Raw genomic sequence first — 24,742 nt, forward strand, 5'->3', positions numbered from 1 at the left:
AGGAAGGAAGGAAGGAAGGAAGGAAGGAAGGAAGGAAGGAAGGAAGAAAGAAAGGAAGGAAGGAAGAAAGGAAGGAAGGAAGGAAGAGAAAGAAGAGAGAAGAAAAAAGAGGAGAGAAGAAAGAAAGAGAAGAAAAGAAAAGAAAAAAATGGATGAAAATTTGACAGAGTTCAAGCCCTGGTATTGGGGCACATGCACACACACACACACACACACACACACACACAGAGATTAAAAATAAGTATCTAATTTGGAGCAGGAAAAATTACTTTATCAATATGTCAAGGAAGTAGTTAGAAATGTAGAACTGGAATTTACTAAGAACTATCTTTGAAAGAAAACCCAGAAGACACAAAGCAAGATTTTTGGACAGTCTGTCAGAATTTTCAACCCTGACATTTTGTAGTAGAAAGCTGTCCTGAGTGTTGTTGATTGTATAGTAATATCTCTGTCCCCTACTCACTTGTGACAATCAAAAATGTCTTTAGGTTTTGCCAAATGCCCTTTAGGGGGTAAAATTAATTGAAATTCACTACTTTACATGAGCCTATGAGAAGATGCACAATAATCATCACATACTGCTTCTGGATGATTTTTTATGAATAGGGTAGTTTTAGCATTAAAGTTTAAAATACTCAGCTGAATATTGTGATATACACCTCTTATTCCAGGTACTCAGCAGGTTCGGGTAATTCCCATGTCAAAAACAAACTAAATCAAAAGGCTAGGGCTTTAGCTCATGTGGTAAAGCTCTTGTTAGAGGCCCTGGTTTCAACTTCCAATATGGAAAATTTAAAAAATCAGGCTAGTACATTGACAAGAAAGCTACTTGATACAACATAACACTATGGCAAAAAGTCTCTTTCCTCAGCAGTGATGGTAGTTGTAATTCAGTAGTGGTAGTTGTAATTACTATTACGTATAGTATTCCTACTAATAACACTGAATATTAACTAAATGTATATTGTATGTTAGGCACTTTATTTTTATTATCTCATGAACCTACACACTCTCCCTTCTCTCCTTCCAACCTTTCTCACTTCCCAAGACAGTTTCAACAGTTTTTATACTTGCAATCTAGTGAACGTGGTTCTTTACATTTAGGAGACTGTTACATTGGAAGTATCATTGTTTGGGGATAGAGATAAATCATGACTTTACATCTAGAATACACACAGAGAGAAAAACAAATACATTTTAGAGACAAGTCAACTGATCTTAAAGAACTAACTTCAGGCCTCAAAGCTAGCCCAGTTTCCTGGACTGCAGGAAAGTAGTAAAGGCCATTGAGACTATGGACTATAAGTCCATGACAAAATAATTGACACATCATAAGTACAGAACTGCCTCTGTAAAAAATTTAACAATGCATCTTGAAAAGCACTTCCTTATCTGTCACTCTATTTGACTATATTTAAAATCCTACATGAGACTGATTTTGTTTTTCAGGTATCAAGGCATGAATTCAGAGCCTGAGGTTCTAGCTCAGCTTTTACCACCCATGGCTATTACCTCCAGCCTGACATTTTGCTATTTAATTTAATTGGAAATGGCATATTTCAGACTTTTAGGCCCAGGCTGAGTTTGAACTGTGATCCTCAGATCTCAGCCTACTAAATAAGTAGGATTATAGATGTGAGCCACCAGTACCTAGCTAAACCTACTTTTAAATAGCACGTGTATCCTGATCTGACAGAGAAGAGCCAAAATGAAACTCAGATTATTAAGCAGCCCTAAAGTGATACAACTTGTAAGGAAAACAAGAAGACTCCATATCATTTAAACCTAAATTTAGTACTGACTGTTATTCTTTCAGTATATATTGATGTCTTATTTGTCATCTTCCTAAGTTAACTAAATAGCTTCATGTTTTAAAAGTATATTTTTGTCCCACTTTAAAACATGGTATATAGGGCTTGGAATGTGGCTCAGAGGTAGAGTGCTTGCCTAGCATGCATGAAGCCCCAGGTTCGATTCCTCAGTACCACATAAATAGAAAAAGCCAGAAGTGGTGCTGTGGCTCAAGTGGTCTAGAGCACATAGAGGCTCAGGGACAGAGCCCAGGCCCTGAGTTCAAGCCCCAGGACTGGGAAAAAATGGTATATAATAAGAGGAAAGACATTGATGAAAAATGTTATTAGATCATTGTCATCAAATAAAAAAATATACAAATAACATTAACCTGGATGGAACTTACATAGTTTGTAACAAGTAATGGTAATAGGAAAATTGTTTAAATGAAACTTTTCCCCAGCTACGGCCTCTATATAATGAGTTCCACACATAGCCACTTTGCCAAGAATATATTCTCTTCTATTGATACTCACTGCGAATGTGATGCTTATTTTGTTATATTTTATTAGCTTACCTTAGTTATAAACAGGGGGTTTTCATTATTATATTTCTACACATTTATAATATGTTCCACTCAGTCTTACTCCATGTGTAACTCTCTCCCCTTGTAAGCTTCATACTTCCCAAAAATAGTTCAAACCTTTTCATAGTTGTAAACATTTTAGGGAATGTGGCTTTTAGCATGTGGGAGACTGTTAGCTGGAAAGTATCATTGTTTCTGTATGGAGATGAATCATGATGTTACATCTATAGAGATTTTTCTAGACATGCTAACCAAAGTTCACACTTTCATTGGGTTGATTCATGCACTTTTGTCAGATTACCAGCCTTATAATAACATGATAAAACTAATGTGTTCTATTCAAAGAGTTATTTCAAGTTTTTCAAAAGATCATATCTACTCAGTATACAATAATCTTTTAAAACAAAATAGCACTTTTAACACTACAGTCAGAAGTGGCAACTTTAACACACATCCAGTGCAATTTCATCTTTTGGCAAATAGTGGGGAAGAATGAAGTCTAAAGTTTAATACATTTGTACAAATAAGATATATATAGAAAAAGTATTTGAAAAGCACACCAGCTAGTTTAATAATAGTAGGACAAACATTTCTGTCTGTGGATAATGAAGTGTAAAATGGTTAGAAAATTGCCTATCACAAGACCAATCTCACTCACTCTCTTCTGGTTTCCAGGCACAGTTTTTGTGCTTTCATTGTAGCAGTGCCTTTCTCTGAGAACATCAAGAGTAATTTCCTTAAGGAATGACTTGAAAATTCGTAGTATCCTTAGAGGAGGAACAAAGAGGAACCTTTAAAGTGCATGGATACCTTATAAGGCATATAGGCATCAAAGTCAATAGCAATTTTTTACTTCAAAATTCTGAGTTCAGTCTTATTTTTCTTATTTAGTATCTAAAATTACTAAGTATAATTCTTTATATTTTCAAGACTTTCTATAGTACTTGACATGAGAATATGATAATTATGTCTGAAATTATGACGATGATCTGGGAAAAGGTCTTATACAAGAATTGACAGAAAGCAAAGCACTCTAAATTAGCCAGGTACTGATGGCTCATGCCTGTTATTCCTAGCTGCTCAGGAGGCTGAGATGTAAAGATCATGGTTTGAAGCCAGGCTGGGCAGGAAAGCCCATAAAAAAGCCCATTATCTCCAATTAAGTACCAAAAAAGCTGGAATAGCTGGAAGTAGAGCTGTGGCTCAAGTGGTAAAGTACTAGCCTTGAGCAGAAAAGCTCAATGACGACTCCCAAGTCCTAGAACTGGCACTCTAAATTCGTATTTTCTACAAAACTCACTGGTTACTTTTGTTTCATAATTTTTAAAAAGTAAGAGACCGGAGTGATGTTAATACAATAAAAGACTTAAATTGTTTATTTCTCTGCTTCTGTTAAAGTGCTTTTTACACTTGACAAATGAGTGTGTTACGAGTTCTAATTCAAAGTTCTTTTGATTTCAACAGGATGGAAACTTCTCTCATTGTAATACCGTTGAGACACCTAAAAATTTGATGTTAGTTGGACAGTCAGCTTTTGCAGACTTTGGTAAGATTATTTTGTCTTTCAAACCCCTTCCCTCTTCTGCTTTTGCCATGTTGTTTGAGAACTATATCTAGTGTTTTCAGAACTATTAGAAATTTAAAAGATGTCTATTCTGTTAAGTCAGTCCACTAATACAATAGGAATTTATGACACATTTTAAAATGGGTTGAACTTAAACCTTTATCCAGGAATAACATCCAAAACTTCTGTGGTGTTTATACAGACTACAATATAGAGAGTAGTAATTATTATGATTTCTCATATACAGGATGAGGATCCCTTATTTGAAAATGCTGAATCAGATTTTAGAATATTTGTATATAAATAATGAGGTATCTTGGTTATAATCATGCTCATGTCTAAACACAAAATTTAATTTATATAAACCATATATATGTATTATTATGTGTGTATCTGTATGTGTGTGTGTGTATATATATATATATATATATATATATATATATCACATACACTGTGAAGATAATTTTATATGACATTTTTAGTGTACCAGAATTTTCAGAGATGTTATGTCAGAGTATTATGTCAGAGATGAAATTTTCTATTATGGCATCATATTAACAAAGATTTGCAGATTCACAGATTATAGGTATTCAGTAAGATAACTGGGAGATGGAATGAATAGAACCCCTTCTTCCCCTCCACCCTTTCCCGACCTCTCACCCCCGAAGTTGTAAAGTTAGTTTCCAATATACTGTGGGGTTTTTTTCAAAGTGGTTAATAGAAATTTATTTAAAAATTGATGAGGTTGGGCTGGGAAGGTGGCTTAGTGGTAGAGCACTTGCCTTGCATGCTCAAGGCCCTGGGTTCGATTCCTCAGCACCACATAAGCAAAAAGAAAAAAGCCGGAAGTGGCGCTGTGGCTCAAGTGGTAGAGCGCTAGCCTTGAACTGAAGAGCTGAGGGACAGTGTCCAGGCCCAGAGTTCAGGCCCCACGACCGGACCCCCAAAAAAAAAATTGATGAGGTTTTACAATTTTCTATCCCAGGCATCCTTATGAAATACGTAAGCTTTAATCTTGCTGACCTTTTCTGTTCCAAAAGTGCCCACCTGCAAGTCTCAGGCTGGATTGTTTTGTAGTCCTAACTGCACTTAAAACTCTTTCATGATCTTTCACTCCTATGTTCTAAGACAGGAGTACAGGCTCAATCCACCACACATAGCTCCAATATACTGTTTTTAAGCCAGGCAGTAGTGCCTCACGTCTGTAATCCTAGCTACTTAAGAGTCTGAAATCTGAGGATCACAGTTCAACACTAGCCCAAGCAGGAAAGTTCATGTGACACATTTATCTCAAGTTAACCACTAGAAAACCAAAAGTGGCATCGTAGCTCAAAGTAAGAGAGAGCACTAGCCTTCAGCCTTGAGCAAAAGACTCATTGATAGTGCCCAGGCCCTGAATTCAAGCTCTGTGACTGAAAAAAAAAAAGATTTTTAAGTTTTGCTATTTTCAACTAAAAATATTTTCTATTGATATTTTTAAGATGTAGACTATAAAGTTGTTAAATTAAAAAATATAAATATTCACCAATTTGTAAAACAATGTTAGATAGTTAAATCATTGAACTTCTTTCATGTATTGTAAACTTTTAATATCTATCTCTTAATGTCTTTTAAACAATTTGTATATTTTAGTTGTATATTGCCAAGAAACAAAACAACTAATGAGTCCAAAAAAGCAGATGGCATTGAATAAGGTTAATAAATCTAAATTATGCCTTTTCCAAAGAAAAGTATACATTTGAATACATCTTGGAATTGCATTCTACCCTCTTCCACTCCACCTACTCCCTTTGAACAAAAGCAAGAGAGTGACTGACACCAAGAAAGTCAGAACAGCTTTAAAAATATGCCATTTAGTTAGTAAAGAAGCACATGTTTCAATAAATTATATGGTTACAAGGAAAAGCCCCTAACAATTAAGACTTTTTAAATGACTCTTAACTCACTGGCATTTTACAAAATAATCCCACCCCAAGTTAAACAAAAGTAATATTTTGAGCTGTGTGTATGTGTGTATACACACACATGGGTGTGCTCTGGTCCTAGAGTTTGAACTCAGGGCCTGGGTGCTAGCCCTGAGCTTTTTTGCTCAAGGATACCTCTCTACAACAGGAACCACAGACAGCTCCACTTCTGGCTTTTTGCTTGTTAATTGGAGATAAGAGTCTCACAGACTTTCCTGCCCAAGGCTGTCTTTGAACCATGTTCTTAAATTCTCAGCTTCCTCAGAAGGTAGGATTATATGAGCAACTAGTACCTGGTTAGTAGCTTCTTTTAAACTCTATTTTCCCTGTTTTATCTTGTATACTAGATTAGTCATGAAAATGCAAAGCATACAAAATCCAGATATTTATTAACTAATGGAATTTTTGTATTATTAGAGTTTTGTTGTAGAATTTCTAATTTTATATAAAATTGGCTGTGTTTTCTGAGTTATATGATCAGCTTCCTTATAAAATCATCTTGTAGTTTCACAGGCTTATTAAAGACTACAAATAAGATACCAAAATTGTATCTCTCTTATGTTTAAAATATCTTACTGAATACTATGAAAAAGGCTGTGACTTAAAAACAGGGTCCTTGCCCTTACGTTTGTAAAATGTCTAATTGGAAAAATAAAAAACAAATTTACAAAGATAAGAAATAACTGCTACAATATAATGTAAAAACCAAGTATATTTCACTGTTAATTATGAAATCAATGCCATATGAAAAGGGATTTAATGTAAACATTGTACTACTACAACTCTTTGTAGGTGCTCAGAAAAATTCATAGAAAGAGCTGGGTTTTGAATTACATGTAGAACTCTGTTCCTAAAATTTTGTGGATGCATGAAAATAATAGTATGGTTAGTGATTATTAAAATAAACCTATAGGCTTGAATACACAGGTTTGTGAAAATGTCGAGACAGAAATGATTATCAAGTGAATTACAGGACAACAAATGTTAATTTATTCTGTGGATATAATGCCAAGTAGAACAATTTTGACCAGCTCTTTGTTAATACTTTTTTATTAACTTCAGGAAATGAAGTTGAACAAAATCTTTTGATCTTGTGAGGTGCACATAAGGAAATCTTCTCAAGCATAGAATCAGGTTCAGGGGAGATTATTTCACTCTCTGAGGAGCTTGAGAATTTATATCAAAAGAGAAGCAGACTTAAATGGTTTTAGGATGCTTTATTGTCTAGGGATGAAAATGAGTCAAGACAGTTAAGGCACGAGGTCATCAGACCTAGAACTTCAGCTATATCAGTCAATGTAGGGACAGTTATAAGAAACTTGCAAAGAAAGTATTAGTGAGTGTGGTAATTGGTTAGGCACTGGAAAGGGTAAAGAATAAACATTTTGACTCTGAATGATTTAAAGAATGATGAGAGAAAGCTGGATTGAGGAGAGAAAGATGACTTTAATTATTAAGATAGTTTGAACTCACTACATTTAAGACAATGAAGGTAGGATGTTCAGCAAATCTAACTTGAAGAATAAAACAAAAGCAGATTAGAGAGTCTTCTAAGAGCATACAGATCAAGATCTACATGAGCTCTCCAAAGGTGTTGAAGGTTTTACTTAGGATAGAAGGCATGCTAAAGGATGGCTAGAAACCATTGACAGATAGAGAAATGTGATGTAAAAGGAGGAACAAGAAAAGGCCTTTGGATTTCAGTTTAGCAGAGCATTAATGTCACCAAGGTTACCATTTTAACAGAGCAATATTTGGGCTATAGAATTTACCCAGGAAGTAGCCTGGTTTCTTGTAGTCACTAGGTATGTTATTATGCCCTGCCCTAATGCTTGAAAGAGCTACAAGTTATAAATGCTTCTATTACTTATACAGTCATTAAGTAAAGTATATCTCTCTCAAAACATCATATTCCAAAATTTTAAATAAGAGGCTGTTTATTAACTTTAGTACAACAAAACATCAATAGAAATAAGATTCTTTTTTGTGTTAAAAGAAAATTAATTTTATGTATATGGTATAGTGGAAATCAACAAGACGCTAGAGAACTACAAAAAAAAACTATAAAAATATCCTTTTTTCCACTTAGCTTTTTCATTATCTTTAGGAAGTTGTAATAAAGAGTTGCCATTTAACAACACACCCTTCCTTCTCCTACCTCCCTCTTCCTCACTCTTCTTAATTTTGTAGGGTATACATCGGATTATATATATATATATATATATATTATATATACATATATAATCATAATGATACTATGAAAAGGGGTTAAAGTTACATGAGTAAGGTAATGAGTACATTTCCTATTGAGCATTGTTACCCTCTCTTTTTTTTTTCCTCTACAAGCCTTCCATCCCCACCTCCTCAACTTTTCCCTCCCCACCCAAAGCTGTAAGGTTCGTTTTCAACTTAGTGTCTTGTACATCTCATTGTTACAATGGGTCAACCTGTATCCTTATTTCAGAATTTTGTTATTTCCCTTCCCCTCCCCAAATTAGAAAAATGTATATACAAGATGCATGGCACCAGAATCAAATGCAGTAAAAACAGGGGTTATACCATAGGTGGAAGAACAAACAAAAGAAACCAACAAGCAAAAAAACCCAGATAGTACATTAAAAACAACAGCAAGAAAGATTAAACTTCTTGTGTACCTATCAGGGTTAATTTCGCTTAGCATCATCCTATGTGGTCCATATGTACATAGCTTTTGACCTTTTCTGCTTGTCCTAGACATATACTAGTTATTGCAAATAAGGGAAATCATAGGACCTATATTGCTTTGGGCCTGACTTACTTCACTTATAATTTTTTCCATGTCTTTCCATTTCTTAACAAATGGAGTGGTGTCATGCTTTCTAATGGAGGTATAAAATTCCATACATATATATATATATGCATATATATATATATATATATATATATCACATTTTCTAGATCCATTCATCTACTGAGGGTCATCAGTGTTGGTTCCATATCTTAGCTATGGAGAATAATGCTGCAATAAACATAGCTGTGCTGGAAGCTTTAGTATGGCCTTGTTTGTGATCATTTGGGTAAATAGCCAAAAGTATTATTGCTGAGTCATAGGGGAACTCTATGTGGAGTCTTTTGAGGAACCTCCACACTGCTTTCCAAAGTGGTTGAACAAGTTTATACTCCCACCAACATTGCAATAGGCTTTCTTTTGGCCACATCCCCTCCAGCATCTATTCTTATTAGATTTCTTCATTATAGTCATTCTAACCAGGGTGAGGTGGAATCTCAATGTTGTTTTGATTTACATTTCTTTTCTGGCTAGAGAAGTTAAGCATTGCTTTATTTGTCTATCCATTCTTATTTCCTATTCAAAGAAGTTTCTCTCTAAGTTTTTAGCCAACGTATTGTATTAATTGGGCGGTTGTTTCATTGATGATTTGTTTTGGGGGATTTAATTTTTTGAGTTCTAAGTATATTTTATATATGAGGCCCTTGTCTGTTGTATAGCTAGTGAAGATCTCCCAGTCTGTAGGCTTTCTATTGATCTTACTTGCTATGTCTTTTGCCATGCAGAAGCTCTGCAGTTTCATGCAGTTCTGTCCAATCTTTCTTTGGTTTGTTATGTTTCTGGATCTTTATTAAGAAAATTTAGTCCTGTGCCAAGGAGCCCTAGAGTTTCTCTGATTTCTTCCTGTAATGTTTTCAGGGTGTCTGCTTTGACTTTGAGGTCTTTGATCCATTTGTAATTAATTCTGTTGCAGGGTGATATATAAGGATCTAGCTTTAGTTTTCTATAGGTGTTTAACCAATTTTGCCAGCACCATTTACTGAAGAGGCTATTTTCCTTCCATTCTATTTTTGTATTTTTTTAGCTCCCTTATTGAAGATTAGGTGGTTGTAGGTCTGTGGGTTCATTTCTGAGCCTTGAGTTCTATTCCATTGGTCCTCAGGTCTGTTCTTATGCCAGTACCAAGATGTTTTAATTACTATGGTTTTGGACTCTTAATTCATTAGTTGTTTCTGTCTACTTGATTGAGGTTCAGAATGTTGCTCTTTTCAAGGAGCTTAAGGTGCCTTATTAAATTGTTGGTTGCATATCTCTCCAATGTGTTGATGTAGGAACTCAGAGCTATAAACTTGTCTCTGAGTACTGCATTACTGTGTCCCAGAATTGCTGGTAATTTTTGTCCCTTTTTTGTCAAGTATCATGAACATTTGAATTTCCATTGTAATGTCTTCCATGACCCACTGGTGGTTCAACAGTGTGTTGTTCAGTCTCCACATGCTACCGGATTTTCTTTGGTGGCTTTTGGTGTTGAGTTCTAATTTTATTCCTTTGTGATGTGAGAGAATGCAGGGTAAAATTTTAATGTTTCTGAATTTGAACAAAATTCGCTTTGTGACCTAAAATGTTGTCTATTTTGGAGAATGTTCTGCGTGCTGCTGAGTAGAATGTGTATTCTGATGCTGTCGGGTGAAATATTCAGTAGATATATGTTAAGTCTAGTTGATCTATGGAATTGTTTAGATCCAAGGTTTCTCTCCAGTTTTTGCTGGGTTGATATTTCCAGAGGGGATAGTGGTATGTGAAAGTCCCCAACAATTAATGTCTTGGGATTTATGGGAGATTTTAGGGAAATTGGGGTTTCTTGGATAAATTTAGGTCCTTCATTATTTGATGAATAAATATTTAGAATTCTAATATCCTCCTGAAGAAGAGATCCCTTAATTCGTATGTAACAACCTTCTTTATCTCTTCTGCCTAATTTTAATTTGAAGTCTATTTTACCTGATATTAGAATTGCAACTCCCATCTGTTTATGGGGGCCTTTTGCTTGGTAGATTTTATTCCAGCCTTTCACTTTCAGAATATGTTTCATTTTGTGGGCAAGGTGTGTCTCTTGAAGTCAGCAGATAGAAGGATCTTGCCTTTTGCTCCAACTAGACAATCTATGTCACTTAATTGGAAAGTTAATTCCATTAATATTGAGAGTTAGGACTGAAAGGTTTTTGGTAGTTCCTGCCATGGTATCCACCTTTTTGGCTATGCCAACTGGGTTCTTCCTGTGATTCTTGGATTCTCTATTGGGGGGCTGTTTCTTGGCCTTTATTGTGCTCTTGATTGTTTTCTATGAGTATGACATCTTTAAGTATTTTTGTAGGGCTGGTTTGGTGGAGATATATTGTTTCAATTTTTCTTTGCTTTGGAACGTTTTTATATGACATTCTATTATGAAGAAGAGTTTAGGGCTGGGAAGGTACCTTAGTGGTAGAGCGCTTGCCTTGCATGCGTAAGGCCCTGGGTTCGATTCCTCAGCACCACATAAGCAAAAAGAAAAAGCCAGAAGTGGCGCTGTGACTCAAGTGGTAGAGTGCTAGCCTTGAGCTGAAGAGCTGAGGGACAACGCCCAGGCCCAGAGTTCAGGCCCACGACTGGACCCCCCCCACCCCCCACCCCCCCCCCCCCCGCAAAAAAAGGAAGAGTTTAGCTGGGTACAGTATTTTTGGTTGAAAGTTCTTTGTCTTTAGGGTATGACATACATCATTCCAGGCTGGTTTTGCTCATTGTCTCTGCTCAGAAATCTGAAGTTATTCTGGTTTCCCTTTACAGATTATTGATCTTTTCTCCCTGACAGCTTTAAGGATCCTTTCCTTGGTCTCAATTGATACAGATTACAATGTGAAGGTGCGATGTCCTGTTCTGGCCTGGTCTACTTGGAGTTCTAAAGGCTTGTATCTGATTGGGCCTATCTTTTTGCATGTTTTGGAAGTTCTCTGCTAGGATCCTGTTAAATAAATTTCCTAGACCTTTAACTTGTGTCTCTAGGCCCTTCTCTACACTCATTAGCCTTAACTTAGGCCTTCTGATGGTATGTTCTAAATATTGAATCGATTTATCGTATTTCTTGGATTTGTCTTGAATATTTGTCTGTGTTTATAATGTCTGGCTGTATTCAATCCCAGAGATTCGGTTTTCTGCATGGTCCAACATACTCTCAAGACTTTCTACTGTTTTTTATTTCCTTTCCTTCTAATTGATCAGATTTGATGGTCTCAGATTCTTTGTTGGAGCTTTGTTTTAGATCTTGTAAGGACTTCATTACCTCCTTAATTTGGTTTTCAGTGTTCAATCTCAAATCCTTCAGTTGATTGGTTATAGTTTCATTGGAATCCCTTTCCTTCTATTAGGCTTCATTCAGCATTCCCTTTTTGGCCTTCATGGATTCCTGCAGCTTTCTGTTTGTAGATTCCATGTATGTCTCTATTAATCTATTAATAATTAATCTATTAATATTAATCTCATCCCATCCCACTCACTCAATGCCTGTATTAATCTGATTAGCCTCCTCACTCTTGCGAAATTTCTGTATTAACCTTTGGTTAGCCTCCTCACACTCATGCACTTCCCTATCATGCTCACACAAAATCCTTTGCAGGCTTTCAATCTTTTCATTCAGCATGTTTACCAGTAGTGTTTGTAGAGCATTAACTGCTCTGTTGCCTGATTATTATGAGTGGGAATTGAGATACCTGGACTTCTCATTTTTCTTGTGTTTTTCCGGCTTATTCTGTCCATTTGGGTATGAAAGCAAAACCAATTCCACACTAGAACACTATTTTAAGGCAAGCATCAACCAGAGAACTGTAGTTGCACAGATTGTTTAACACAGTCAGAATGAGTACAGATATAGTATAATTCAACAAATACAATCTAGTTCAACAACAAACAACTAGGGATCAATGGGCTAAGAAAATCAAAGAAGGAGTAAGCAGACCAGAAGTTAATAGGTTTAGGGAGAATTGTGAGGAGAAAATAAGATTAGAGGAATGTGAGGAAGGAAAGGGAGAGAGGGAACATAACCAAGACCTAAATTCAAAGCAAAGAAAAGAATAAAAGGAAAGGAGAAGAAAGATAAAGAAAAGAAAAAGGCAAAATAAAAAATTTAAAAATTAAGCACTTAAAAACTTACATAAGTATAAAGAAATAGTACTACAGTTAAAGGACTTAAGGCTTATAGTTTGTGAATTGAGTAATGGATATCTTAATTAAGTATGCACACAATGAATGATAAGGTCTAATAATTGAAGACAGATATATATCTGGGGATGAACAGAACAGCAATTAAGTAAAGCAAAAATAAAAAACAAGAACCAAAAGGGAAAAGAGTAAAAAGAGAATTAAAAAAACCTAAAATAAAAATGATGAAAAAAAATAGAAAGCAATTTTTTTTAATTTTAAAGAAATAGGTATAAAAAACAGTACTTCACTTTTTTTGTGGGGGAGGAGGGAATCTTGTGTCTCCCCTGTGTCCATAACCAGTCTCTTGGTGGAGTTACTGGTTTGCTTGTAGCATTTGGTTTTCCTGTGGCTTGATTGGTTTCTTTTTTTTTTTATTGTGAACATATTGTACAGAGGGGTTACAATTACATGGGCAAGATAATGAGTACATTTCTTATCAAGCATTGTAGCCTCCTCCTTTGTTTACCCTTAACATCCCTTCCCAGCCTCCCCCCACCCCCCCACCCAGTCCTCCCCCCCCCCCAACCAAAGTTGTAAAGTTTGTTTTCGACATGACAACTTGTACTTCTCATTGTTGCAATGGGTCCACCTGTATCCTTATTGAAACGACTTGTTTTTCCCCTTCCCCTCCACAAATTATACCGACTTGATTGGTTTCTTAAATCAGTTTTTTTTTTTTTTTTTGAGCAGGCAGAAGGAAGCTCTGCCTTACCAGTGACTTTATGATCCTCCTATCAGGCTAGTTCATTGGGAGGGCAATCTGCTTTGAGTATCACAAAAGAGGGAGATGGCTGTTTCCCCTAGCTTGGCGTTGTGTGCTAGGTTGTGAGTATGGTTGAGGCCTGTCAGCAATCAGTAACTTTTCCCTGAGGGCCTGGTTCCGGATTTTCTGTTTACTGTGTTTCCAACTGTTTTTGTTTTACCCTCTTGTAGCTGGGTCTGCTGCTTGTGCTACAGTGGGGTGGGACAGTCTCTGGCTCTTTTTACCCAGGGAAGAAAGTCATTCCTCCATAAGGAGAGCTTCCTTTGCCTAGGGAGGGCACCATTCCCTGGGGTTGGAGCTGAGCCCAGCAGGTCATGTTCCTTTGACCTGTGAATGGCTCCTATTTTCTTCCAAGGCCTGAGTTAAAGGTTAGCTGCTCTGGCCGGGTCTTTGTCAGAATCAAATATGGAATTCTTCTCTGATGGTGGGGGAGGGGCTACCTTCCCACCACTGCTCCATGAAAATGTGTGAGAATGTCTTGTGGGGTACTCATGCTTTTCCCTTGGTTTCTGGGCCCTCCACGGTCTGCAGCTGTCTGTGATCAGCAGGATAAGAATTTCCACTCCTTGTCAGTTCTTCCTGGCTGTGGGTAGAATACACTTGCACACCGCCTCTGGCACCTTTGTCCTGTGCTCTCTCTGTTGCTATGGTGGCTGCAATAGCACTGGCAGTGCTACCGCTGCCCACACCAACAAATTCTTGAATCTGTCTCTTTAACCAAGCTGCCTGAAGTTTTCCTCTCTGGCCAAATTATCTGTACTCTAATGGCACACCTGGTATTACTCTCTTGTCTTGGACTTTTCACTGGAACACTAAAAATGGTTTCTACATGACAGGCTTGTTTAGCCCCCAGCTTCTTCTCCGCCGTCTTCCTCCAGACTTACATTGGATTCTTTATTGCATTATTCCCTTCTCCTCTTCATTTGTTCACCCCTTTCCCCTGGACTCTACCCCTTTTGAGTACCTACTCAGAACTTTGACTTTACCATTCTAAGAAATTATACTATGAGTTCTTCCTTAAATCTAGTATATTTCAGTTAATGCATTTGTAATCATTTGAATACCACCCAACATATTTACGTATAAATTTATAAGCTAAATGTAGCTTCCATATATAAGGGAAAATATTCATCTTTTGTTTCACTGGGCCTTACTTACTTCATTTAACATAAATTCTTCCAGGTCTTTCCATTTCTTTTCAAATAGTACAATATCGTTCTTTCCAGAGGTTGGGTAAAATTCCATTGTGTATCCTTACTACATTTTCTTGATCCATTCATCCATTACAAGGCATCTGTGCTGATTCCATACCTTGGCTATGATGAATAGTGGTACAGTAAACATTGTTGTGCTGGTATCTATTGTGTCCTGGTTTGTAGCCTTTTGGGTAAATACCCAGGCGTGGAACTGCTGGTTCAGCGGGTGGTTTATGTTTAATTTTTTTGAGAAACCTACACACGACTTTCCATAATGGTTGAACAAATGTACATTCTACCAACAGTATATTATAGTTTCCTTTTGGCATAATCCTCATCAGCATCTGTTTTTGTTTGTTTTCTTTATATTGCCCATTCTAACCAGGGTGAAATGGAATCTCCATTATGACAAAGATGTGGAACATTTCTTTATGTGTCTATTTCCCATTTTTACTTCTAGCCTGTATGTACATTGGTCACTAAGTGCTCATATTTTCTCTTATAAAAGGACTTTAAAAATCAAATACCTTTAAATAGACATGTGATAATTATATCATAATTGAAGCTGTGTAGGAGAAAGTTCTGGATGTTATGAATTCTGGGCTTGGCCCTATTGTGTGAATCCTTTAATGTTGCTTTACATTTCAAAATTATATTTAAATAATGGACCTTGTTTATTTGATTATTTTTATATGTTAGAAATTGACTGCTCTTTTCAGTTACCTTATATCTTTGGTTTTGTTTTTGCTTTTGTTATTCAAAAGAAAGTGAAATCCAACTTGAGAATCATCAATAAAACAGGAAAATGTTGAAGTTTTAAATGCCTTCTATTAGATTACAATGTCTTATAAATAAAAGTACATATTGAGGAAATACATGTGCATAATGTATATGTGTGTGTAATATATGGAATATAGACAAACTAGATGTATGTGTTGGATTCAAGGAATCTAAAATGTAATGCTTTTTTTTCCTTTAAATAAGTTTTTATGTTACAGACATCAGTTCAGTCTATTCTCTGTGTGTGTGTGTGTGTGTGTGTGTGTGTGTGTGTGTTGTGTGTTTGTGTGTGCATATGTGCCAATCCTGGGATTTTTACCTCCAGGCCTGGAGTTAAAAGTGTCCTTATCTGATTTAACACCTTTTATTAGGTTACAATTTCCTCATTTGGTTTTCTTTGCTTATGTAGAACATTTTGGTTAGGATAAATTCCTCACATGTGGTTTGGGCCTGCATAAGTTTTGTGCTAGCTGCATTCACATCTGTTGGTCTTTGAGACAAAAGTCCATCAGTAGTCCAGTGACTCTCCAATAAAAGACTCACAATTTGACCTCTTAAGTGGTGGCTTCTCTGTTTCTCGAGACTGAGTTCCTTTACAACAGTATCCATAATTCTAGAATATATAGTGCATATCTATTATAGTGATAAAATAAAAAGCAAGCTTTAGTAATTCTGATACAAAAATTCACCAAAATACTGATTTATCTTGAACTCAGACAACCTTTTCAGAATTTTTATTTTACTGTTAAATTTCTAAGTACATATAGAAAGTTGTTTCCTAGAAATAAACTCCCTGATATCCATTTGAATTTTAATTCCTCCCAAGTTCAGTTGTTTATTGTTATGCACAGCCACTTCTCAATATTTTTTCAGTGAGTTTTAGGAAAGACTCACTTCTAAATTGGGGTCTGACATGTGTGGCCAAAATAGCTATTTCTTCAAACACATACTGTCTTAAACAGTAATGAAAATACAAAACCTTTTATGTCCCCTCCCCTCATATTTCCTAAATCAAAAATTTCTTAATTCACAGTATATCAATAATTTATTTTTCTAATTTTCTCCTTTGATCTAGGAGATTACATTTGAAGTATCTGCTTATTTCTATCCTGTATGTTAAGCATCTCACTTCTCACAGCTTTTAGAATCTTTGCAAAATACGATTCTAGTTTTAAAACAATAATACAATTTATGATGGTAAGTAAAGATAACAGGATAGGAATTCATTAGATCATACTTAAGACACTCTGAAAGGCTGTGGATATAGCACTTGCCTAGCAATACAAGGCGCTGGCTTGGATCCCCAGCAGAGAGAAAGGCAGGGAAAAAGCTGAAATAAGTCATAAATTAAAGTGATACAGCGTTTATTTTTTATTTTAGATTATATTTTTTATTTTAGCTTTACTATCAGTCAACTATAGTGGGCAGTAAGTGCTAATTTGCCATATAATTTAGAGTCACACAGACCCAAATCCAAATTCTGAGTACTGAAATCCCCTAATGGTTTCTTCATTTATAACCATGGGAATGTTGAAACTATGGGAATGTTAAAACTATGTTTATGGGAAAATATAAAGAAAACAAGCTATGAGCCCATGCTTCATGCCTATAATCTTAGCTACTCAAGAGGCTGAAGTCTGAATCACCATTGGAAACCAGCCCTGGCAGGTAAATCCATGGGACTCTTCTCTCCAATTAATTACTGAAAAAGCTGGAAGTGGAGCTGTGGCAATTGGCACAAGTGGCAGAGTATCAACCATGACCAAAAAAGCTAAGTTATGATGCCCCAGGCCTTAAGTTCATGCCTACACATACCTACACACACACACACACACACACACACACACACACACACACACACACACACACACACACACATACAATAAAAGATCTAGAAGTATTAATTTCTAAAAGGAGAAGGAGGAATGGAGAAAGCTGAGGGAACAAAATAAGAAAGGAAAAGAATAAGAATATGGGGTGCAGGTCTAATAATCTCTACAGGAATGAAGGAAAAAGAGACCCCCCCCCTCAGGGAAAAAGTGAGTATATACAGCATAAGTCAAAATGGTCAAAATACAAAAAAGAAAAATAGGGGGGAAAGGTGAAATAATTTCAACAATATTACCTCAATTTCTACTATAAAAATAAATTTAGTGCATACCACTCAATACTTCTAGTTTGTCTTTCCATTTCCATTGCAGAAGGGCAGCTTTTTTCTTTCTTTTCTCTCTGAATTTGTGAATTCATAAGAAGTTAAGAGTATGGGAATGAAGGAGTTAATCCCTGACCTATTTTCCTTGCTGGGTTGAATTTCAGATAGTATTTACATACAAGTTGTATGTTTTGCTTGTGTATTCTATCTCTTAAATGCTATCATGGATATTTAACTTAGTAAGCTATACTGTATAAAGGAGTCATGCAAATGTGTCATGAATTCTTGAATTTTAAAATTTCAATTCAGACCATTTTATTTTTCAAGGTTACTGTTATTTAGTACATTTCTTGTGAACAATGACTTATTTTCCTGCTGGAGAGTTAGGGAAAAAGAGATAAACACTTAGAGCAAGGAGTAAGTCTCATGTCCATCCTTATAATTTTGTAAAATATTGTTAGGGCAACTTATCAACAGTCCTGAATCCAGATAGATTTCTATATAAATGCCAGTCAGTTCTACATTTTACTAACTTCATGAAAGTTACTTGCCCATTTTATATTGTGGTTAATACAGAACTAAAATACTTCCCTAACCAAAAAATTTTAGAACAAAGTTGGAAAGTCTGGCAGCAATAGTCTTTATATTGTTCAGTGATTTAGACTTGAGTAATTGATTACCTAGTTCTCATCATCCATAAATAGAGTTTACATGACTGAATGAACTTGTGACTATATATTTACTTATATATTACTTATACCCAACTGATCAGCTCAGAACAAGGTATAAAGTCATTTTTGAGGACTATTCTATTCTTTTAATTAATTTCTTGTGTGTGTGTGTGTGTGTGTGTGTGTGTGTGTGTGTGTGTGAGAGAGAGAGAGAGAGAGAGAGAGAGAGAGAGAGAGAGAGAGAGAGAGAGAGATGATGGGCACTGTCTCTGGGCTTTTGTGCTCAAGTTCTACCACTTGAGCCACAACTCCTTTTTGCTGTTTCATTGGAGATAAGAATCTTACAGACTTTTGTGCCTGAGTTGGCTTCAAACTGTGATCTGCAGATCTCAATCTCCTGAGTAGCTAGAATGACAGACATGAGCCACTGGACCCCAGCTAATTCCTGTCCTTGTAATCCAGGAAAAGCATCTACATGAAATTGTGCATCTAGATGTCCTTGGTGATTAATTCATTGCTTACAAACACTTAAATGTGTTCATAAATATGGCAGTAAATGATGTTTCATTATTGCATATATGAATAGCCTCTTACATTGCTGTTATACTTTTTAATAATATCCAGATCTAAAGCCGAAGATAGTTAGAAAGTCTGACATCAATAATTTTAATGTTGTGCTTGAGTAGTTGAATAATTACCTAGTTCTGACCATCCTTAAATAGAGTTTGCATGGTTCAATGAATATGTGACTAAAGTCTTCAGTTTCTCTCTTTCTGTGAGACTCAAAAAAGTGGTTTAATCTTCCTGCGGTTCAGTTTTCTCTTCTATAAAATGAAGGAGGTAATTTATATGACCATTATAATTACTTTATACTTTTGATATTGTGTAATTTGGAAATGGTATGAAATTAATTTAATGAAGACTATCTGCTGTAGTCTATTGACTGATTATTTAAAAATGAGTAGACTGATGATGTATCTCAGTAGCAGAGAGCACTTCCTTGTCATATGCAAGGTCATAGGACCAATCCACAGCTTCGGGGAGAAGGAGGAATAAAGGAATCATAACTGAGAGAATATGTGTGTAAAATGCCAGTTCCAGAAAGTGTCTTTATACTTCTTATTAATTAATTTATTTTTAGTAGGTATAAAATGCAGGAATACAATTGCAAAATAATTCTTTGGGCACCTTATTCATGGATTTAGCATCTTCTCAAGATTGGATTTCCTGTTTTTCCTTTGAAAAGGAAAAGTGTTTTAATCTTGACTGGTTTTCCTTGTTTTGTTTTTTTGTGCCAGTACTGGAGCTTGAAACCAATAGCTCAGCTCTCATTGCTAAAAGTTGGTATTCTACTGCTTGAGCCACACCTCCAGTACTGTTTTAATCTTGAAATTCTTGTGAGTCTAGGATATTTTAGCAAATAGATCATTTAAAAAAGCTGATCCATCAGACTTAACCCTTCTGACATAAAGTACACAGTCAACCAGTGATAAAAGAATTTAGCCAAAGCTACCTAAAGGCTATATTGCAAAGGTACCTTTTAAAGACCAGGTGCTGATACTTAAGAATAGATGTCATGGTTGTTTATTAGGCATTTCAAAAGATTATGCATTTGTTTGTTTCTTGAAGGATCTTAATAGTTAAAAGTGGAAATTATACATGTCCTACAATTGTACAGGGATTTTAAAATATTTATCTTCTGAGGAAAATATGCTACTTAGCTTATTGATTATGCAACCAATTAAAAATATGCAGAATAATGTTCTCTTACAGATTTCAAAATTATCAAAACCAAACTATAACTCTTCAAGAGAATATGTCAAATTATATATATTAATGAATTTCTTTTCTATACTTTTGAATTTCATCCTTTCAGTTTAAAATATGGTAGTTATAGAAGGATTTTAAAGGTAAATCTCCCAAATATAGGTGTATCAGAAAAAGCTCAGTATACAGAGATTTAAGATAATGCTTGTTAACAGTTTGTCAGCAGTTTGGCAGGACTAGGGTTTTAAACTCAAGGCCTCACAATTGCCAAATCGACACTCTACCATTTATTTGAGCCATACCCTCAACTTCTATTTTCAGATAAAAGTTTCACATTTTTTCCCAGGCAGAGTCTCAGAACATCATCTTCCTACCTATTTGGGTAATCCCTGACTATCTGGAATTTCCAGTATGTGCCACCACACCAGCTTACTTGTTGAGATGCCATCTTGGTAACTTTTTGCCTAGGTTGCCTTTCAACCTTGGTCCATCCCATCTCTGCCTCCTAAGTAGCTGGAATAATAGACATGAGCCAATACACTTTGCCCTCAACACACATTTTAATGGAACTCTCTTTGATAATAACACTCCCAATTCTTGGCTGTCCAAAAGAAACTAAAAAGCTGTATCCCAGGCTTGCTTCTTTAGAATGATAACACTTAGAGCAACTGGCTTTAATATTGTGGTGTTAACATTTGAAATCTTATGTATCATTGATGTAAATTTTATGCTAAGAATTATGCAAATGATATAGAATCTGGAGACAGGCTGCCTGAGTTTGTATTCTGTCTCTACCTTTTACTCATTCTGAAGTCGTAGGCAATGTTTTTACCCTCTTCTTACTCCTATTTCTTTTCATATTAAATGAAGGTGATAATATCAGGCAGAAATGCAATGGAAATTGTGAAGACTGATGGAGATAATATGTATAAAATGGTGCCAATACTAAATGAACTGAATAGTACCATCACAATCATTGTTTAATCTGTGTACTCTTTTTTGATAAAGAACTGATGCTAAGAAATAGTGAATAACTTGCTCAAGGTTAGAATACTATGATATAATTGCTGGTATTTGAACTCTGTTCTTTCTGGTACAATTTAGCCCATACTCTAAAACTAGACCATGGCCTTAACAGAACACTGCATCAAATCCAGTGAAGACAGGTGTTATACTGTAGGGGAAGAGCATACAAAAGAAACAAAAGAATCACATAGTGCATTGTAAGTACATTACAAACACTAGCAAGAAAGAAAAAAACACTTGTGTCTGTCTTGGGGTACATTTTGCTTAACATTATCTCATATGGTCATATGTACATAGCCCTTGATCTTCTCTGGTTGTCCTAGACATGTACTAGTCATTGTAAACAAGGGAAACCGTGGGACCTAAGTTTCTTTGGGCCTGGCTTACTTCACTTAATATAATTTTTTCCAAGTCTTTCCACTTCCTAACAAATGAGGCAATATCATTCTTTCTGACGAAGGCATAGAATTCCAGTGTGTGTGTGTGTGTGTGTGTGTGTGTGTGTGTGTGTGTGTGTGTGTGTGTGTGTGTGTGTGTGTGTGTGTGTGTGTGTGTGTGTGTGTGTGTGTGTGTGTGTGTGTGTGTGTGTGTGTGTGTGTGTGTGTGTGTGTTGGTAAATAATGCTGCAATAAACATAGTTGTGCTGGTAGCTTTAGTATGGTCTTGTTCGTGATCATTTGGGTAAATACCCAAAAGTGGGATTGCTGGATCATAAGGGAACTCTATATGGAGTCTTTTGAGGAACCTCTATACTGCTTTCCAGAGTGGATGAACAAGTATACAATCCCACCAACAATGCAGTAGGGTTCACTTTTGGCCACATCCCCTCCAGCATCTGTTGTTACGAGATTTCTTGATTTTAGCCATTCTAACTGGGGTGAGGTAGAATCTCAGTATTGTCTTGTTTTGCATTTCTTTTTGTGTAGAGAAGTTGAGCCTTTCTTTATGTGTTTATTGGACATTATTTCCTCTTCTGAGAAGTCTCTCTTTAAGTATTTATTCAGCCCATTTATTTATCGGGCAGTTGTTTCTTTGAGGATTTGTTGTTGGAGAATTTAGTTTTTTAAGTTCTAAGTATATTTTAGATATGAGACCCTTGTCCATTTTATGGCTAGTGAAGATCTCCCAGGCCATGGGCTTTCTATTGATCTTGCTAGCTATGTCCTTTGCCTTGAAGAAGCTCTGCAGTTTCATGCAATCCCATTTGTCCAACCTTTCTTTGATTTGTAGTGCTTCTGGGTCTATTAAGAAAATTTTGCCCTGTGCCAAGGAGACCTAGCGTTTCTCCTATCCCCCTGTAAAATTTTCATGGAGTCTGCTTTTCTTTCAAGGTCTTTGATCCATTTGGAGTTGGTTCTGGTGCAGGGTGATATATGCAGATCTAGCTTTAGTTTTCTACAAGTATTTAACCAATTTTTCCAGCACCATGTACCGAAAAGGCTGTTCTTCTGTTCTATTTCTTGAGCTCCCTTGTCAAAGAATAGGTGGAGATAGGTCTGTGGTTCATTTCTGGGTCTTCAGTCCTATTCCATTGGTCCTCAGGTCTGTTCTTGTGCCAATACCAAGCTGTTTTGATTACTGTGGCATTGTAGTGGAGTGTGAAATTTGGAATTGATTTTCCTCCAGCACTGTTCTTTCTACTAAGGATTGTTTTTGCTATTCGGGGTCTTTTATTGTTCCATATGAATTTTTGAATTGCTTCTATTTCATTGAAGAATGAGGTTGGGATAGTGATAAGTATTGCATTGAATTTGTAGATAGCCTTTGGCAGTATTGCCATTTTCACGATGTTAATCCTCCCAATCCAGGAGCATGGGAGGTTTTTCCACTTCCTTAGTTCTGCTTTACTTTCCTTTTTCAGTTTTTTAAAGGTTTCGTCATATACAGGTCCTTCACCTCTTTTGTTAAGTTAACTCCTAAGTATTTTATTTTTTGTGCAGCTGTTACAAAGGGATTGCTTTCCTTTTTTCAGCCGCACTCTTCTCATTATTGGCATACAGGAAAGCTATTGATTTGTAAGGGTCAATTTTATACCCTGCTACTTTGCCAAAGTTTCAAATCAGCTCGAGTAACTTGGGAGTGGAGTCCATGGGGTTCTTTAAATACAAGATCATGTCATCTGCAAAGAGGGAGAGTTTTACTTCATCTTTCCCTATTTGGATCCCCTTTATGTCTGCATCTTGTCTTATTGCCCTAGCTAGGCATTCTAATATTAGGTGGAAGAGAGAGTGGAGAGAGTGGACATCCTTGTCTGATTCCTGAATTTAGAAGAAATGGCTTTAACTTTTCACCATTAAGTATAATGCTGGCTGTAGGTTTGTCATATGCAGCCTTTATTATATTGAGGTATGTTCCATGGATTCCTAGTTTTTCCAGAGCTGTCATCATAAAGGGGTGCTTTCTCTGCATCTGTTGAGATAATCATGTGGTTCTTATCCTTGCTTTTGTTGATGTGATGAATTATATTAAATGACTTGCGTATATTGAACCAGCTTTGCATCTCTGAAATGAATCCTGTTTGATCATGGTGTATGATTTTTTTGATGAGTTGTTGAAGTCAATTGGCCAAGATTTTGTTCAGAAGTTTTGTGTCGATATTCATCAAAGAAATGTCTATAGTTCTCCTTCTTCAATGAGTCCCTGTCTGGTTTTGGGATAAGGGTTATTCTGGCTTCAGAAAAAGAGAGTGGTAGTGAATTTTTGCTTTCAATTTCATTGAAGAGATTAAGGAGTATTGGTGTGAGTTCTGCTTTGAAGGCCTTGTAGAATTCAGCTGTAAATCCATTGGGTCCTGGGTTTAGCTTGGGTGGGAGGTCTTTTATTGCTGCTTCTATTTCAGTGCTTGATATGGGTCTGTTAAGTTGGTTTAAATTATCTTGGTTTAGTCTGGGCATGTCAATACTTGCTAGAAGTTTTTCCATATCTTTCAGATTCTCAATCTTATTAGCATAAAGATTTGAGAAGTATCCCCCTATTCTGAATCTTGGCTGTTTCTGTAGTGATGTTTTCATTCTCATCTCTGAGTCCAATCACTGGGTCCATTCCCTGGGGGTGGCAATTCCCTGTGGGATCCCAAAGCCCTCTGACCCAAGCCACCTTCCAAAAGGGAAGGATCCCACCAGAACAGAACACGGACATAAGCTCTATGTCTAAGGCTCCTGTTGCTACCTGGGAAATCCTGGGAGCACAGCTCCAGGCCTATAATAGCAGTCTACAAACCTGAAATCCCCGAAACTCCCTGCCACCAGGCCTGAGAGTGGGACTCTAGATAGCAGGCACCCACCCCCATCAAAAGGCCATCTGTTTCCTACCAAGCCACAAGGAAAGTAGACTACAGCAAGGCATACTAGTTTCTATCAGGAATGGGGTCTGAATGACTACAGGGAGATTAAAGCTTCCCCAAAGAACCCAAAAAACCCATTCTTTAGTTTTTTATTGTTGTTTTTGTTTTGTTTCGTTCATTTTTATGTCTGATCGTTTGT

General features: G+C 36.2%; 1 protein-coding gene across 1 annotated transcript in view; it reads left to right on the forward strand.

The window, feature by feature from the left end:
* Itfg1 (integrin alpha FG-GAP repeat containing 1) overlaps positions 1 to 24,742 on the forward strand; it is a 209,481-nt gene that overhangs the window by 73,338 nt on the left and 111,401 nt on the right. Inside the window, exon 8 of the mRNA XM_070011952.1 lies at positions 3,842 to 3,923. Coding sequence (XP_069868053.1) covers positions 3,842 to 3,923 — 82 coding nt within the window. The remainder of the gene's footprint in view (positions 1 to 3,841; positions 3,924 to 24,742) is intronic.

Source organism: Dipodomys merriami, unplaced genomic scaffold, assembly GCF_024711535.1.
Source record: "Dipodomys merriami isolate MVZ:Mamm:240054 unplaced genomic scaffold, mDipMer1.0.p SCAF_85, whole genome shotgun sequence".
Taxonomy (NCBI): domain Eukaryota; kingdom Metazoa; phylum Chordata; class Mammalia; order Rodentia; family Heteromyidae; genus Dipodomys; species Dipodomys merriami.